We start from the raw sequence: 19,843 nt of genomic DNA, 5'->3' as shown, positions 1-19,843 counted from the left end.
TAAAAAACACAGAGGACAGAGGACCACACAACTCACGTAGTGTTAAAAGCCAAAGAATAAAAGTGGGTCTTAAGACGAGACTTAAAAGAGTCCACTGTGGAAGCAGTTCTAACATGGAGGGGCAGAGTGTTCCAGAGCTTAGGGCCGACCACAGAAAAGGTCCTGTCTCCCCTGGTCTTAAGTCTGGTCTTGGGCACCACGAGCTGGAGCTGGCTCTCGGACCTCAGAGCGCGCACAGGAATGTAAATTTGGATGAAGTCGGAGATATATTGAGGTGCCAGTCCATGTAAAGATTTAAAAACAAACAGCAATGTTTTGACGCCAGAGTCTCTGAGGGAAGTCACGGCAGCTGCATGGACGACGCAAGCTCCACTGATCTCCGGTAAGAGGCGACTTATTACCACAATTTTCTCACTGAAAACTGCCGGTTGACATGTAGTCGGGATCCATGTTCGCTTGACCGCTCTGATCCATAGTAAAGCTTCATCTTCAGGAATTTTAAACAAGGAATCACTGTGTGTTTGTGTGGCTAAAGACTAAAGCTTCCCAACTCCATCTTTCTACTTTGACTCCTCCATTATTAATTGAACAAATTGCAAAAGATTCAGCAACACAGATGTCCAAAATACTGTGTAATTATGCGATGGAAACAGATAACTTTTAGCCGTGAGTGGTGCTGGCTAATATGTCCGCTACAACCCAGGACGTCACAAACACACGTCATCATTCCACGACGTTTTCAACAAAAAAATCAGCGGGAAATGTAAAATTGCAATTTAGTAAAGTAAAGCGGGCGTATTGGCATGTGTTGCAATGTTAATATTTCATCATTGATATATAAACTATCAGACTGCGTGGTCGCTAGTAGTGGCTTTCAGTAGGACTTTAAAGAGCCTAAATGACTGATTATGCAAACATCCACCAGATGACAAGAAAGATGAGTCCTACCTGATGTTCAACACCATCCTCCCGTCCATCAATCCAATCATCTGTCACAACTCTACAGTCAAGGTCGAGGTCCAGTGAGGCGGTGTCTTCCACACACCAGCACAAACCCATGGCGCGCCAGCACTGAGTGGCGAGGTAGCGGCCCTGCTGGTCACACGCGTGGCGGTAAGAAGAGAGCTGGCTGCCGCCGGCCTCAGCTTGCATTTGACACTTGGTCCTGATGGCTGACGCTGGATGGGGAGATAAAACCCTCCCCACCTAAGGGCTTCTTTGCTCTTACAGACCACCGACTGATACTACTGACATTCTAAGGACGCCGATGCTATTTCTCCCACTGCGAATAATGGAAATTTAATTACCAGGGTCAAACTGCCTGTTGCGTTATCGTGTGGACCCCGGGATGCAGACATAGCAGGCGAAGTGCAAGTAAAAACCCTTTAAAGGGGAAAACTAAGCAGAAATAGTGCAGCACAGGAAGCACGTCGAGTACTTCTGACCGGTGCACCCACTCCCATTTCATCCAGTCTTCATTGGCTTCCAGTTAAATTCCGTATTGACTTTAAAATTTTAGTCCTGACATTCCATGCATTGCATAGTGGGGCCCCTTAGTACATCACTTGCTTGCTACTCTTCAGGTCGTAGCCTCCAGTCTTCAGGCCAGGGTCTTCTGAAGATCTCCAAAAGTCGTTTTAAAACCTGTGGAAACCTGGCATTACAGGCTATCGCCCTGAGATGGGTAGGTTGTGAGTTCAAACCCTGGCCGAGTCATACCAAAGACTATAAAAATGGGAGCCATGACCTCCCTGCTTGGCACTCAGCATCAAGGCTTGGAATTTGGGGGTTAAATCCACATCACCAAAATTGATTCCCGGGCGTGGTCATCACGGCTGCTCACTGCTCCCCTCACCTCCCAGGGGGTGATCAATGGTGATGGGTCAAATGCAGAGAATAATTTCACCACACCTAGTGTGTGTGTGACTATCGTTGGTACTTTCGCTTTTTAAGATAGACAAAAAGGAAGAATCTTATCGACTACGGTGTCGCCATGGACTACAAAGGCGGAAGCGCACAATTTTTCAGGTCTTATAGAGATCCCAAATACAGATCAGTAGGTACCAGAATGTAAGAAAAGTTGGTTTTGCATAATATAGCGAAACAAAACTCCTGATAATATGTCTTACCTTATACACACACCATAATAATACTGGTATGTTGAAGCACAGTACAATCCATCTAATGGTGCGGCTTTATAGCTTACCAAAGTCCTAATAAAACATTTTGATAGATTTTTGAGCGCCGTGTGTAATGTTCTATATTCTCAATGGAACATATACAATTTTACTTGAGTCATATTGCCATCATAGTGCAGTCTAGCAGCATTCCCCTCACTACAGGACATGAAGTCTACCAGGACCACCAGGAGATCTCACAACATCATAAAGGACAGTACACACCCCCAGCACAGTCTCTTCAGCCTCCTACCATCAGGTAGACCATACAGGAGCCTGAAATCCAGGACTACCAGACTGACAAACAGTTTCTACCCACAGGCCACCAGGCTTGTGAATGCTAACTTGTGAATGCTAGCTCCCCCCGTCTTTACTTTTAACTTTTTGAACAAAAGACAGCTACCTTGACCACCCCCGAACTGTGAACCATCACTGTAGACACCTTTTACCTTTGATCACTAAAGACACTTTAACTGCTGCTGTGACCCAAGGTCACCTCCATATTTATACTGTTGACTGTCAATCAGAATGTGCAATAATGTTATGTTACTTACTGTATATACTTTTTTATTTTTATTTTTAGCTAAGTACCGTGTGACTTATTGAAGGGTGGACTAGCAAAGTAAAATTTTCATTGTACGGCAAACTAACTGTGCATATGACAATAAACAATCTTGAATCTCTTGAATCTACACATACAGTATCTCTTGTGTGTGAATGCCATCATATTGCAGTCTACACGTATCTCTTATGTTTGACTGCCATCTACTAGTCACACTTATTTCAACATGAACGTCAAAAAAAGGATTCTAAGTGCACCTTCTAGTGCGTAAAATACAGTAGTAATGCCTTGTAGTAGCCTGGCTCAGCAGTGGGGGACACAGCCTTGAGCTGGGACACCTGGAAGAGGATATTGTTGCCCAGCCACCATTCAAAGCTCTGAGGCAAGAAAACGTTTGTAACTAACACATCCAGATTATTGCTGCGTCAAGTTCTTATTTCTGAGCTTCACCTTCCAGTTGCTGTGGTTCAAGTGTTTCTTCAAGCTCCCAAAGATGCTGTCATTGAACTCTGGCAGCTCAAAGTTCTCCTAAAAAAGTGATGATTATTTACTGTCACTTCCATATTTCAGAATGCAAAGATAAAGTCACGTTTTCTGAGAGCAAATGACCTCCATCAGACTCATTTCCTCCACGCTGACGGCCGCAGACACTGTGATTCTCTTCCTGATGACAGCAATTTAGACACAAATAGTTTTTGTTTTTAGTAGAAATTGAACAAGATAACTAACGGAAATAATGACTCTTATACTTACAGTTAAAATATTGTTTTGTGAAAAACTTACCTCTGCAGGTACGTTGGGCTCGGGAGGGGATGCTGCTGCCGTTGCTTCCAAAAACAAATTCATCAAAGGGTTTTTGTTTGCTGGCACTCTCTTCTTTGTTGGAAGTACTGCAGGGACTCAAAATTATGGGCAAAAAAAAAAGGTAAATGGTGTACTTGAATAGCGCTTTTTACCCTTTTTTAAAAGAGCCCAAAGCGCTTTGACAGTATTTCCACATTCACACAAAAATATTCACACACTGATGGCAGGAGCTGCCATGCAAGGTGCTAACCAGGATTGATGATTGATACTTTTATTAGTAGATTGCACAGTACAGTACATCCATCCATCCATTTTCTACCGCTTATTCCCTTTTGGGGTCGCTGGCGCCTATCTCAGCTACAATCGGGCGGAAGGCGGGGTACACCCTGGACAAGTCGCCACCTCATCACAGGGCCAACACAGATAGACAGACAACATTCACACACTAGGGACCATTTAGTGTTGCCAATCAACCTATCCCCAGGTGCATGTCTTTGGAGGTGGGAGGGGCCTATCCCCAGGTGCATGTCTTTGGAGGTGGGAGGGGCCTATCCCCAGGTGCATGTCTTTGGAAGTGGGAGGAAGCCGGAGTACCCGGAGGGAACCCACGCAGTCACGGGGAGAACATGCAAACTCCACACAGAAAGATCCCGCGCCTGGGATTGAACCCAGGACTGCAGGACCTTCGTATTGTGAGGCAGACGCACTAACCCCTCTGCCACCGTGAAGCACAGTACAGTACATATTCCTTACAATTGACCACTAAATGGTAACACCCCAATAAGTTTTTCAACTTGTTTAAATCGGGGTCCACGTTAATCAATTCATGGTACAAATATATACTATCAACATAATACAGTCATCACACAAGTTAATCATCATAGTATATACATTGAATTATTGACATTATTTACAATCCGGGGGGTGGGATGAGGAGCTTTGGTTGATATCAGAACTTCAGTCATCAACAATTGCATCAACAGAGAAATGTGGACATTGAAACAGTGTAGGTCTTATTTAGTAGGATATGTACAGCCAGCAGAGAACATAGTGAGTTCACATAGCATAAGAACAAGTATATACTTTATAAATATGTACAGCCAGCAGAGAACATAGTGAGTTCACATAGCATAAGAACAAGTATATACATTAGAAGTACATTTGAGTTGTTTATAATCCGGGGAGATGGGATGTGAATGGAGGAGGGTATTAGTAAAGTGTTAAAGTTGCCTGGAGGTGTTGTTTTAGAGCAGTTTTGAAGTAATATAGAGATGCACTTACTTTTACACCTGTTGGGAGTGCATTCCACATTGATGTGGCATAGAAAGAGAATGAGTTAAGACCTTTGTTAGATCGGAATCTGGGTTTAACGTGGTTTGTGGAGCTCCCCCTGGTGTTGTGGTTATGGCGCTCATTTACGTTAAGGAAGTAGTTGGACATGTACTTCGGTATCAAGGAGGTGTAGCGGATTTTATAGACTAGGCTCAGTGCAAGTTGTTTTACTCTGTCCTCCACCCTGAGCCAGCCCACTTTGGAGAAGTGGGTTGGAGTGAGGTGTGATCTGGGGTGGAGGTCTAAAAGTAACTGGACTAGCTTGTTCTGGGATGTTTGGAGTCTAGATTTGAGGGTTTTGGAGGTGCTGGGGTACCAGGAGGTGCAAGTGTAATCGAAGAAGGGTTGAATTAGAGTTCCCGCTAGAATCTTCAAGGTGCTTTTGTTGACCAGAGAGGAGATCCTGGAGTGGAATCTCGTTCTTTGGTTGACCTTTCTGATTACCTTGGTTGGTATTTTATCACAGGACCCATCAGGAGCAAGGGTGAAGTGTCTTGCTCAAGGACACAACGGACGTGACACGGATGGTAGAAGGTGGGGATTGAACCAGTAACCCTCAGATTGCTGGCACGGCCACTCTCCCAACTTGGCCACGCTCAGAACCATTCATCTTCCCAAATTTGACAACTGGCTTTTAATTGTTATTTCTTTTATTTTAAAGTTAATTTCTCGAGATCTGGAAAAAGAGTTCCAGGTTTTTTTAAATGGTAAATTTCTGGCGACTGAACTGCCAGGTTTTGTTTTGTTTTATACCGTAAAATCTAGGGTTGTTGATTGTACATACTGTACGCGGAAAAACCATTTTTGTTTTATTCGGTGTACATTTTGATGGATAACTTGCTTTGAAATCCTAAATTAAGCAGGTTTTTAAGTGTTTATCTTCAAATAAAAACGTTTGGAACAGTGATGTCAAACATACGGCCCGCGGGCTGGATCAGGCCTGCAAACCGGTTTTATCCGGCCCGCTGGATGAGTTTGCCAAGTACAATGAGCCAACATTTTGAATGAATTAAACCGTTGTTCTAAATGTGTCCACTAAAAGTTGCAATGGCAATTCTGCGTATCTTTGCATATAAACTACAAATGTTAAATATCCAAAATGAACAAACTACATAAAAAACATCCTGTTTTTTGATTTTGATATGAATTTTTTCATCTTTGTAGATTGAAAATGAACGCCCCACCAATGAGTGGGGCGGTATAGCTCGGTTGGTAGAGTGGCCGTGCCAGCAACTTGAGGGTTGCAGGTTCGATCCCCGCTTGTGCCATCCTAGTCACTGCCGTTGTGTCCTTGGGCAAGACACTTTACCCACCTGCTCCCAGTGCCACCCACACTGCTTTAAATGTAACTTAGATATTGGGTTTCACTATGTAAAGCGCTTTGAGTCACTAGAGAGAAAGCGCTATATAAATATACTTCACACACACACACACGCACACGCACACGCGCACACGCACACGCACACGCACACGCACACGCACACGCACACACACACACACACACACACACACACACACACACACACACACACACACACACACACACACACACACACAGTGTGGTGAAATTTGTCGTCTGCATTTGACCCATCCCCTTGTTCACCCCCTGGTAGGTGAGGGGAGCAGTGAGCAGCAGCGGTGCCGCGCCCAGGAATCGTTTTTTGTGATTTAACCCCCAATTCCAAGCCTTGATGCTGAGTGCAAAGCAGGGAGGTCATTGATCCCATTTTATTATTTCCGATCGTATAAAAAAAACACAAATAAAAGGAAGAATACTATTAACCACAACATTTATGTGTAAAAAAACCAACATCATTATGATTTGTACATTTTCAGAATGTGTGCTCTTGTTCTGTTTTCAAACAAAGTATACAATCTGATGTGTTTTTTTCAGGGCCGATAGCGATCATTATCAGTCAAGGAGGACAATACCGGGTCAACATGTGGAGATGATAGTCATTTGCAGTACAAGTTATGTAAACATGAATAGTATATGTCAGTAAACAGATAGACAAGGCTTTCAGTTCTTTTTCCCCACATTATTTTTTAGAAAACATTGGACTAGTAGCAACATAATGTTTTACACGGCACTAATGTGGTTAATTAAAAACATCAAACACCTTCCTTACATGTGTCTGTGAGGACTATCAGCATTTGCATTGCAAAATATGGCAAATATCCTGGGGAAATCAATCAATCAATCAATCAATGTTTACTTATATAGCCCTAAATCACAAGTGTCTCAAAGGGCTGCACAAGCCACAACCACATCCTCGGTTCACAGCCCACAAATGAGCAGTTTATGGTTTTATTAAATATTAAGGTTTCCTCGTGAGAACCCTAAAATATTGTGAAGATTTACAGTGGAAAATGATGGTGGAAAATAAGTATTTGGTGACTTCAAACAAGGAAGATCTCTGGCTCTCACAGACCTGGAACTTCTTCTTTAAGAAGCTCTTCTGTCCTCCACTCGTTACCTGTATTAATGGCACCTGTTTGAACTCGTTACCTGTATAAAAGACACCTGTCCACAGCCTCAAACAGTCAGACTCCAAACTCCACTATGGCCAAGACCAAAGAGCTGTCGAAGGACACCAGGAAAATAATTGTAGACCTGCACCAGACTGGGAAGAGTGAATCTACAATAGGCAAGCAGCTTGGTGTGAAAAAATCAACCGTGGGAGCAATTATCAGAAAATGGAAGACATACAAGACCACTGATAATCTCCCTCGATCTGGGGCTCCACGCAAGATCTCATCCCGTGGGGTCAAAATGATCATCAGAACGGTGAGCAAAAATCCCAGAACCACACGGGGGGACCTGGTGAATGACCTGCAGAGAGCTGGGACCAAAGTAACAAAGGTTACCATCAGTAACACACTATGCCGACAGGGAATCAAATCCTGCAGTGCCAGACGTGTCCCCCCTGCTTAAGCCAGGCCCGTCTGAAATTTGCCAGAGAGCACATGGATGATACAGCAGAGGATTGGGAGAATGTCATGTGGTCAGATGAAACCAAAATAGAACTCTTTTGTATAAGCTCAACTTATCGTGTTTGGAGGAAGAAGAATACTCAGTTGCATCCCAAGAACACCATACCTACTGTGAAGTATGGGGGTGGAAACATCATGCTTTGGGGCTGTTTTTCTGCTAAGGGGACAGGACGATTGATCCGTGTTAAGGAAAGAATGAATGGGGCCATGTATCCTGAGATTTGGAGCCAAAACCTCCTTCCATCAGTGAGAGCTTTGAATGGTTGACCAAATACTTATTTTCCACCATCATTTACAAATAAATTCTTTAAAATTCCTACAATGTGAATTACTGGATTTGTTTTTCCCATTCTGTCTCTCCCAGTTGAAGTGTACCTATGATGAAAATGACAGACCTCTGTCATCATTTGAAGTGGGAGAACTTGCACAAACGCTGGCTGACTAAATACTTTTCTGCCCCACTGTATATATATATATATATACATATATATAAATCACTTTCAGGCTCCTTCATGTTGCATACACTCAAGAGCTTTTTCCAAGCTGACTGACATAATTCCTTCCAGAATGTCACAGAAAGTATGAGAATGTTGTCTCTTCTTCTGTCATGCTCTGTCATACCTTGTTTTTTTGGGGGTTTTGTGATGTTTTCCTGTGTTGGGGGGTTGTTTTCCTGCTCAGCGCTCTTATTTTCTTTCCATTTCCTGTTTGGTTAGTGTTGTCATGCAGCCATTTCACTGCGGCTGTTGAGTAATAATTATTGTTCTCACCTGCGAGCAAAGAATCAGAGGGTTTGATAAGCCGGATGTTCATGCTTCACTCTCCGCTTTCTTTATTTTTAAGACTATTTACATAGTAGATTGTCACTGAAGGCATCAAAACTAGGAATGCACACATGTGGAGTTATGTACTTAACAAAAAAAGGTAAAGTAACCAAAAACATGTTTTGTATTGTAGTTTCTTCAAAATAGCCACCCTTTGCTCGGATTACTGCTTTGTACACTCTTGGCATTCTCTCGACGAGCTTCTGAAAGGGTTCTCACTTCACAGATGTCATAGTTGTGATGCCTTCGCTGACAATGTAAATAGTCATGAAAACAAAGAAAACACGTTGAAATGAGAAGGTGTTTCCAAACTTTTGGGCTGTACTGTATATCAGTGGTCCCCAACCACCGGGCCGCGGCCCGATTGGTACCGGGCCACAGAAGAATTTTTTATACATTTTTATTTAAAAAAAAATAATAAAATAAAAAATAAAAATATTTTTTTTTTTCATTAAATCAACATAAAAAACACAATATACACTTACAATTAGTGCACCAACCACAAAAACCTCCCTTTTTCATGACAAAGAAAAAAAAAAAAAAAAGGTTCTTTTTCCCCACATTATTTTTTTAGAAAACATTGGACTAGTAGCAACATTGTTGTGATCCGCCCGGATTAAGTTTCGATGTATTCAGTTTTACAACATAAAAGTGTCATATGCGTTGAAAAGATGACTATTTATTTCCAACAGAACTTAGCCTCTGGGTCTTGTAAGAGTCGCCAGAACATCAGCAAGGTTTCCCTCAACCAGGGGAATATTTTCTGCTGCCTCCGCCATTGTGCCTTCTGTCTTCCCGCCGGCTTCCTCCTCAATAAAAGACAGGTGTGGTCATGACTCAGCACTTTTATAAACACACAAGTGGAACCAGGTAGAGCTAACAGGCTGTGGGCGGGCTCTAGAGGATAGCGAGCTCTGATTGGTCGCTTCACCGCCAATCACTTGTTGCTAGAGGCAGAATATCCGCAATTCGGAATGTTTTATTGTTTGTTTTTACTGATACAAATAACTATTCATAATTTAAATAGTGTATTTAATAAGTGAACAGTACCACTTACGTAAAATAATTGATTCTGTACATTATTTCGACTCCCTTGGTCAGAGTTATGTTTGTGAGATGGAGGATAGCAGCAAGAAAAATGGAGAATAGTGTTGGAGCGATGACACATCCCTGTTTTACACCTGTGTCTACCCTGAAGGGTTCTGTTTCATCTCCACTGCCACTGAGCACTGTGGCTGCCATCTTATCATGCAGCAGTCTCAGTACTACCTGGATGTATTTGTCTGGGCAGCCAATCTTGGACAGAACCAGCCAAAGGGCCTGATGGTCAACTGAGTCGAAGGCTTTGGTGAGGTCTATGAAGGCCGTGTTTAGTGATTGGTTTTGTTCCCGGCATTTTTCTTGCAGTTGTCGTGCGATGAAAATCATGTCTGTGGTGCCTCTGCTCGGGCGAAATCTACTCTGAGACTCAGGAAGCACACTTTCTGACAAGGGGGTGAGTCTGTTGGCCAAAACCCGAGCGAGGGCTTTCCCTATAGTGGACAGGAGAGAGATGCCCCGGTAATGCCACATTTATATATATATATATATATATATATATATATATGTATGTATACGTGAGGTTATATATATGTATAATCAGGCTATTTCATCCCTACGAGCCTGTTTCGCAGGTTTCTCTGTTCTTCAGGGGATTTATACTGTACATATATTTATACATATACTGTACATATATACATACATGTATATATATATACATATATACATTCATACATATACATGTTTGTACATACATGAATATGTATATACACACATATATACATACCCATATATACACATATGTGTATATATACATACATTTACACACACATATATATATACACACACATTTATATATAAAACATATATACACATACAAATATATATATACACACATTTATATGTACATATATAAACATACCTACATTTATACATATATATACACACACATTTATATATAAAACATATACCTATACACACATACAAATATATACATACACATTTATATGTACATATATAAACATACCTACATTTATACATATATATATACACACACATGTATATATACACATATATACATACCTTTATTTCCACACATGTATATTTACATACATACACACACATATATATATATATATATATATATATATATATATATATATACACACACACACATTTATATACAGTATATGATATATACCTACATATATACACATACCTCTATATATACAATATATGTGGGGCGGCATAGCAGGTTCGATTCCCGCTTGTGCCATCCTAGTCACTGCCGTTGTGTCCTTGGGCAAGACACTTTACCCACCTGCTCCTAGTGCCACCCACACTGCTTTAAATGTAACTTAGATATTGGGTTTCACTATGTAAAGCGCTTTGAGTCACTAGAGAAAAGCGCTATATAAATATAATTCACTTCACTACAAACATATATATATACATACATATATACACACACACACATTTTATATACATACACACACTATATATATATATATATATATATATATATATATATATATATATATACATACACACACTTTATATACATACACACTAAATATATATATATATATGTGTGTAAACATTATTTTATCCCAGTGCTGCCCCAAGTCAAAATGTTAAGACATGTCTGCAAAGAGTGAGGGAGTGTGTGTGTGTGTGTGTGTGTGTGTGTGTGTGTGTGTGTGTGTGTGTGTGTGTGTGTGTGTTCGCAGGGAAGGGAAAAGAAACACCCCACTAGTGAAAAATACAGTGGTGTTTTATTTGCAAATTAAAAAGCACCGACAATATTAGTTACACTGTAAAAATTATTGACAACAATTACAAATCTTTATCATACAGTCCAGGATATTATTAGTACCATCATTGCTGTTATGTGTTATCACGTTAATACTTTATATGGAGAAACAACAGTTGGCAGTGAGAGGACATTGGAGGACACAATCGCGTTGACTTTTTTTTTAATTCTTTTTTTCTCCCTACAGCACTGACGTCGCACACCGATGGAGAGCCAAACACATTCAAATAATTTAGGTCTACCAAAGGGGAGCCAGTTATGTACATTTAACGCTGCTGTGTGCGTTGTTGTTGGTTTTTTTGGGGGTTTTAACGCCTTGTACAAAACTATTGCAGTAAGAGCAGCTTGATCTACGTTTGACATCTAGTTGCAGTGGTCACACCTTCACACCCTTTTAACCCCGCATAGCCTGGAGTTGGAAAGTTTGCCCCCACCCCAACAGGAACTAATTTCATACATAAAAGAAACTATAAGAAAAGAGAAAAATGGAACGTCTCGCTCCGTATTCCGAGTCTGACGTCGAGCAGCTAGCTTATGATCTTCTTCACAGACTGTGGCGAGACCCACGAAGCTCCTGTGTTGTCCAGTATGAGGAACAGTGGGGCAAAGAAGGATTTAGTCAGCTTTCCATTCTGCAAGTTCTACCACTTAAAATGATGACAGAGCTCTGTCATTTTCAACTGTGAGAGACAGAATGTGAAAAAAAAAATCCAAGAATTCACATTGTAGGAATTTTAAAGAATTTATTTGTAAATGATGGTGGAAAATAAGTATTTGGTGACTTCAAACAAGGAAGATCTCTGGCTCTCACAGACCTGGAACTTCTTCTTTAAGAAGCTCTTCTGACCTCCACTCGTTACCTGTATTAATGGCACCTGTTTGAACTCGTTATCTGTATAAAAGACACCTGTCCACAGCCTCAAACAGTCAGACTCCAAACTCCACTATGGCCAAGACCAAAGAGCTGTCGAAGGACACCAGGAAAATAATTGTAAACCTGCACCAGACTGGGAAGAGTGAATCTACAATAGGCAAGCAGCTTGGTGTGAAAAAATCTACTGTGAGAGCAATTATCAGAAAATGGAAGACATACAAGACCACTGATAATCTCCCTCGATCTGGGGCTCCACGCAAGATCTCATCCCGTGGGGTCAAAATCATCATGAGAATGGTGAGCAAAAATCCTAGAACCAGGTGAATGACTTACAGAGAGCTGGGACCAAAGTAAAAAGGTTACCATCAGTAACACACTATGCCGACAGGGAATCAAATCCTGCAGTGCCAGACGTGTGCCCCTGCTTAAGCCAGTGCATGTCCAGGCCCGTCTGAAGTTTGCCAGAGAGCATAAGGGAGAATGTCATGTGGTCAGATGAAACCAAAACAGAACTTTTTGGAGGAAGAAGAATACTGAGTTGCATCCCAAGAACACCACACCTAGTGTGAAGCATGGGGGTGGAAACATCATGCTTTGGGGCTGTTTTTCTGCTAAGGGGACAGGACGATTGATCCGTGTTAAGGAAAGAATGAATGGGGCCATGTATCCTGAGATTTGGAGCCAAAACCTCCTTCCATCAGTGAGAGCTTTGAATGCTTGACCAAATACTTATTTTCCACCATAAATTCTTTAAAATTCCTACTATGTGAATTTCCTGGATTTTTTCCCCCCACATTCTGTCTCTCCCAGTTGAAGTGTACCTATGATGAAAATGACAGACCTCTGTCATCATTTGAAGTGGGAGAACTTGCACAATCGCTGGCTGACTAAATACTTTTTTTGCCCCACTGTATGTAACCCCCCCCCGCCTCCCTTCCCCAACTTGAGTACCTTTTAAATATTGTGCTTTCGACAAGCCCGTCCATCACGTCCTGCTTTCGGCCATTCAGTGGTCATGTGACAGCAGGCAGTTTGACGTCCTCTTGCGTGTGGCCTGGAGGAGGAATGGGAGCTCAGATGTTTACTTTTGGTACATTCTGCAGGTATCAGGAAACTACCAAAGGAAAAAAAAAAAAACCTGTCCAAATGGTAATATTTAATAGAGATTGTGTTGTGGCTCCTGTAAAATGCAATTACAAGATTCTAGCAAGGTCCGTCAGCATGCAGCCGGATGTCCCGTCATCCGCACTTTTTAAAAAAAAACTCATGTCTTTTTTGTCCGTCAGCCCAGAGTTTCTGTGCTTGAAAAACAAAACAAAAAGAAAAAAACATATCGGCGCTGATTCCGTGCACAGTCTTTTTCTAGAACTGAAACTGTGCAAGACCAGAGCTCCGCACTTTGCAAGTTGGATGCGTGTGAGAGAAGGTTTGGACTGCGGTCCCCATCCCTCCTCAGGGGCGAGTGAGGACCCCCCAGTTCCTGACTCCTGATTAGTGTCCAACACTTGATGGGAGATCACAGAATGTTTTGAGGTCCGGCCGGACATCCCGTGCACAGGTCCTGATAGAAAGTCCTTCTTCTGGTGTGAGCTTCACTCTCCACTTCAGCGCCCCCTGCAGGGCTGCTATTGAATGCTTCGGGGCTGTCATGTCTCCCCCGGTTGCCGCCGCCCCCCCGACCCCGCGGCGATGCTACCTGGTGTGGACCAGCTCCTCTCTGAGCCAGATGGGGAGCGGCTGACCCATCCTGTACAGCAGCTTGGACAGCTCGATGTTGTGATCCCTGTAGTAGTCCCTGAGGAACGCCAGGGACTGGAGGAGAGAGGAGGAAATGTCAATCACGTCTTATAGAAGTCAAAAGAATTGAAACATCAACGGAAGGTCCACAAAAACCTGCATGGATGAGTTTGGTGGGGAAGAATTTAAACTATTGCTGAGAGCTTAAACTGTCAGCAATAGTCTGTATTTTCGATCATTTGACATCATCTATACCGGGGGTCGGCAACCTTTACCACTCAAAGAGCCATTTTGACCCGTTTCACAAAGTAAAGAAAACAATGGGAGCCACATAACTCTTTTGAAATTTATAATGAAACAAAACTGCATATAGAGTTTTTTTTTTGCTTTGTGCTATGTATAAACCAGGGGTCTCAGACACGGGGCCCGCACCTTGTATGAAAATGTAATGTTAGTGCGACCTGCGAGTTTTATATGAATGCTGCTTGACAACATCACACCTGCCAACCCTCCCACTTTTCCCGGGAGACTCCCGAATTTCACAGTAATTATTCTCTCGAATGTACGCTGGTGTTCATCCAATAAACAATAATAAGGGCGTGCAATGATGGCATTACCGCTAGCGCCCTCTACAGCTTGTACAAATAGCTTGCCAGCCCAAAGAATTGTTTGACGAGGCTATTGCAGACACACCGTAAGAAACTGCAAGGCATACTTGCTCAACAGCCATACTGGTCACACTGAGGGTGGCCGTTTAAACAACTTTAGCAATCTTACTAATATACACCACACTGTGAACCCACACCAAACAAGAATGACAAACAACATTTCAGGAGAACATCCGTACTATAACACAACATATACACGACAGAACAAATGCCCATAATCCCATATATCCCTGACTCTCCTGGGCACATTATACACCCAGCTACCACCAACCCAAACCCCTCCGTGCGTCGGTTGAGGTGGGCGGGGTTGGGGGTGGGGCGGGGGTGTATAGTGGAGCCCGGAAGAGTCAAGGATAGATGGGGTTATGGGGTTTGTTCTGTCGTGTTTATGTTGTGTTATAGTGAGGATTTTCTCCTGAAATGTGTTTGTCATTCTTGTTTGGTGTGGGTTCACAGTGAGGTGCATATCTGTAACAGTGATAAAGTTGTCTATATGGCCACCCTCAGTGTGACCTGTATGGCTGTTGACCAAGTATGCCTCGCATTCACTTGTGTGTGTGAAGAGCCGTAGATATTATGTGATTAAGCCGGCACATAAACGTGTTTATGTTGTGTTATAATGAGGATGTTCTCCTGAAATGTGTTTGTCATTCTTGTTTGGTGTGGGTTCACAGTGTGGCGCATATTAGTAAGAAAGTTAAAGTTGTTTATATCACAACCCTCAATATGACCTGTATGGCTGTTGCAGTAGCGTTTGCGTTAGGATGTAGGGCGCATCCAAAATGTGACCGGCCGGCACGCAGATAGCATGGTGAGAATCCTGGCGCGATGACATGTAGAAAGGGTGTTAGAGGCATTGTCATCACGGCACGCCCTCATAGTTGATGTCTGGATGAAAATCGAAAAATGTTTACCCGGGAGATTTCTGATAGAGACTGAAATTTGGAAATCTATCGGACTTCTCTGGCTGGTCAGCAAGTATGCAGCTGAGCCACATCAGAGTGGTCAAAGAGCCGCGGGTTGCCGACCCCTGATCCATACGGAAAGGTGTCCAAATTTTATATATATATATATATATATATATATTTATGTTGTGTTGATGTTGTGTTACGGTGCGGATGTTCTCCCGAAATGTGTTAGTATGCCTTGCATTCACTTGTGTGTGTGAAAAGCTGCATATATTATGAGCTTGGGCCGGCATTGAAAGGCAGCGCCTTTAAGGCACGCCCCCAATATTGTTGTGTGGGTGGAAATCGGGTGAAATTCGGGAGAACGGATGCCCCGGGAGATTTTCGGAAGGAATTCGAGAGTCTCCCAGGAAAACCGGGAGGGTTGGCAAGTATGACTGGAAGAACTGCTCTGTACTACTACGTACGGCAGTGTTTTAAAAAGTCATACACTTTACTTTTTGAAACAGATACCAATAATTTCCGATTTTACACTTTAAAGCATTTATCGGTCAATAATATCAGCAGTCCGATATTATCGGACATCTCTATTTATCACCTATAACACAAAGCTAAGATGTGGATGTTTTGTTGAGATAATAATAGCATTCTATTGGTTTTAGTGTTTTCAATGTACAAACCCCGTTTCCATATGAGTTGGGAAAAAGTTTTAGATGTAAATATAAACAGAATACAATGATTTGCAAATCCTTTTCAAGCCATATTCAGTTGAATATGCTACAAAGACAACATATTTCATGTTCAAACTCATAAACAATTTTTTTTTGCAAATAATAATTAACTTAGAATTTCATGGCTGCAACACGTGCCAAAGTAGTTGGGAAAGGGCATGTTCACCACTGTGTTACATCACCTTTTCTTTTAACAACACTCAAACGTTTGGGAACTGAGGAAACTAATTGTTGAAGCTTTGAAAGTGGAATTCTTTCCCATTCTTGTTTTATGTAGAGCTTCAGTCCTTCAACAGTCCGGGGTCTCTGCTGTCCTATTTTACGTTTCATAATGCGCCACACATTTTCCATGGGAGACAGGTCTGGACTGCAGGCGGGCCAGGAAAGTAGCCGCACTCTTTTACTACGAAGCCACGCTGTTGTAACACGTGGCTTGGCATTGTTTTGCTGAAATAAGCAGGGGCGTCCATGATAATGTTGCTTGGATGACAACATATGTTGCTCCAAAACCTGTATGTACCTTTCAGCATTAATGGTGCCTTCACAGATGTGTAAGTTACCCATGCCTTGGGCACTAATGCACCCCCATACCATCACACATGTGTAAGTTACCCATGCCTTGGGCACTAATACACCCCCATACCATCACACATGTGTAAGTTACCCATGCTTTGGGCACTAATACACCCCCATACCATCACACATGTGTAAGTTACCCATGTCTTGTTCACTAATACACCCCCATACCATCACACATGTGTAAGTTACCCATGTCTTGGGCACTAATACACCCCCATACCATCACACATGTGTAAGTTACCCATGCCTTGTTCACTAATACACCCCCATACCATCACACATGTGTAAGTTACCCATGTCTTGTTCACTAATACACCCCCATACCATCACACATGTGTAAGTTACCCATGTCTTGTTCACTAATACACCCCTATACCATCACACATGCTGGCTTTTACACTTTGCGCCTATAACAATCCAGATGGTTATTTCCTCTTTGTTCTGGAGGACACCACGTCCACAGTTTCCAAATATAATTTGAAATGTGTACTCGTCAGACCACAGAACACTTTTCCACTTAGCATCAATCTATATTATATGAGCTCGGGCCCAGCGAAGCCGGCGGCGTTCCTGGGTGTTATTGATAAATGGCTTTCGCTTTGCATAGTAGAGTTTTAACTTGCACTTACGGATGTAGCGACCAACTGTAGTTACTGACAGTGGTTTTATGAAGTGTTCCTGAGCCCATGTGGTGATATCCTTTACACACTGATGTCTGTTTTTGATGCAGTACCGCCTGAGGGATCACAGGTCCGTAATATCGCTTACGTGCAGTGATTTCTCCAGATACTCTGAGCCTTTTGATGATTTTACGGTCCGTAGATGGTAAAATCCCTAAATTCCTTACAATAGCTCGTTGAGAAATGTTGTTCTAAAACTGTTTGACGATTTGCTTACAAAGTGGTGACCCTCACCCCGTGCTTGTTTGTGAATTACTTAGCATTTCATGGAAGCTGCTTTTATAGCCAATCATGGCACCCACCTGTTCCCAATTAGCCTGCACACCTGTGGGATGTTCCAAATAAGTGTTTGATGAGCATTCCTCAACTTATTCAGTATTTATTTCCACCTTTCCCAACTTCTTTGTCACGTGTTGCTGGCATCAAATTCTAAAGTTAATGATTATTTGCACAAAAAAATAATGTTTATGAGTTTGAACATGAAATATGTTGTCTTTGTAGCATATTCAACTGAATATGGCTTGAAAAGGATTTGCAAATCATTGTATTCTGTTTATATTTACATCTAACACAATTTCCCAACTCATATGGAAACAGGGTTTGTAGTAAATGTAGCAAAGTGGTCCTGGTGGTACTGTTCAATTGTTCTGTATGCAACACTGGTGCACATGTGGATCAAGTGCACACAATCACTTTAAAGCAGGTGTGGACAAACTGCAGTCACACACTAAAGGTGGTTTGGTAAAAGCATGTTTTTGGCCCACACACTACTGTGGGACCCTTGGAACTTATTTAAATTGGCTTAAAAACCCTATAAGATGGGAGCTCTAAGATGACTAGAATCATACCTCAGGGTCCATGTCGGGGTACTTGCGTCCTTTACTCTTCCCGAGACACTTTGTCTTCCCGCCTTCCAGCAACTGGCACCAGAAACCCTTCTTGGGGTCAAACCTGCATCGTAACACATCACTTTCACAAACTCCACCAAGAAACATTGACTTTTTAATGTCAGATACACACTTCAACCTTTTGTCTTCATTGACATCCAAATGTATATTTTTTGCCAGATTTGGGCCAACATTCACAAAAACATTATTGAATTCCTTAGCTACTTCTTCTATATTTTCAATAATTGAGTTGTCATCTTTTTATCAAATATGCTGTAAAATCCTTTTTACTACATTTTTTAATCATGTTATTAAGCACAAGACCGCTCTGTTTTTGAACCCAGAATGAAATCTTCTAAGTCCTGGTCTCAGTGTCATAGGTGAACATGTATGATGCAGCCAGAGATCAAGCAGGATCCACTTCAAGTATTACTCTTTTGGGATGATTTGACACACATTGCACTGATAAGAGATCAGTATCGACATCGGGTCAAGGTCATTAAACGGCATTGATACAATAAAATAAGCAGCTAGCGCGGTCTTTCAGATTAAGTGGATAAATTAGCATTGTCTGTGACCCAGACCGCTCTGGCTGCAGGGTGTGTGTAACTCCACATTTAAGTCACATGTGGATCGCTTTTTTTGCTTTTGTGTCGATGAGACATTCCTACCACAAACCAGATGCACAAATAAATGTTACATCAGAATCAAAATAGTTTTTATTGTCACCCGTTCTCAATCAATGGCAATAAAAACTATTCTGATTCTGATGTAACATTTTTTTGTGCACATGCACGAATAAATGTTACACCAGAATAAGAATAAGAACGGATGGCAATAAAAACTATTCTGGTTCTGGTCTAACATTTATTTGTGCATCTGGTTTGTGGTAGGAATGTCTCATCGACACAAAGCAAAAAAGTGATCCACATATGCAAATTCAATACAAATACAAAATGAAGCATATTTATATTCAAATCTAAAATATATGTTTAAAAATTCACATTTATTTATACACATTCTTGATTTATGTTTATGTCACATTTTTATATTTATGAATTTTATTTGTATATACAATCAATTCTCAAAAATATATTTACAAATAAGCGTTTATTTATACAAATTTATTTTTGTTGTATAGTTAATAATATATGCATATGTATTAACATTAGGGGTGTAACGGTACACAAACATTTCGGTTTGGTACATACCTCGGTTTAGAGGTCACGGTTCTG

At 41.6% G+C, this 19,843-nt stretch overlaps 1 protein-coding gene and 1 long non-coding RNA gene across 4 annotated transcripts in view; both read right to left on the bottom strand.

Moving 5' to 3' along the window:
* Positions 1-223: 223 nt before the first annotated feature.
* LOC133553657 (uncharacterized) lies at positions 224-9,009 on the bottom strand. The gene is made up of 5 exons (XR_009806968.1): positions 8,491-9,009; positions 3,523-3,629; positions 3,349-3,403; positions 3,190-3,267; positions 224-3,116 (listed from the first exon to the last, which is right to left on the bottom strand). It is a non-coding gene; the product is annotated as an uncharacterized LOC133553657 (long non-coding RNA).
* A 2,478-nt stretch (positions 9,010-11,487) lies between these two features.
* Positions 11,488-19,843, bottom strand: part of ndst1b (N-deacetylase/N-sulfotransferase (heparan glucosaminyl) 1b) — a 187,744-nt gene continuing 179,388 nt past the window's right edge. For all 3 annotated transcript variants that reach the window (XM_061902118.1, XM_061902117.1, XM_061902119.1), the window contains 2 exons: positions 18,570-18,672; positions 11,488-14,230 (listed from right to left, as the gene is read on the bottom strand). In XM_061902118.1, the coding sequence (XP_061758102.1) occupies positions 14,111-14,230; positions 18,570-18,672 (223 nt within the window). In that variant the 3' untranslated portion in view covers positions 11,488-14,110. The remainder of the gene's footprint in view (positions 14,231-18,569; positions 18,673-19,843) is intronic.

Source organism: Nerophis ophidion, linkage group LG05 (assembly GCF_033978795.1).
Source record: "Nerophis ophidion isolate RoL-2023_Sa linkage group LG05, RoL_Noph_v1.0, whole genome shotgun sequence".
Lineage (NCBI taxonomy): Eukaryota > Metazoa > Chordata > Actinopteri > Syngnathiformes > Syngnathidae > Nerophis > Nerophis ophidion.
The sequence above is the reverse complement of the archived record's forward strand: the minus strand, read 5'-3'. Positions and strand labels throughout refer to the sequence as shown.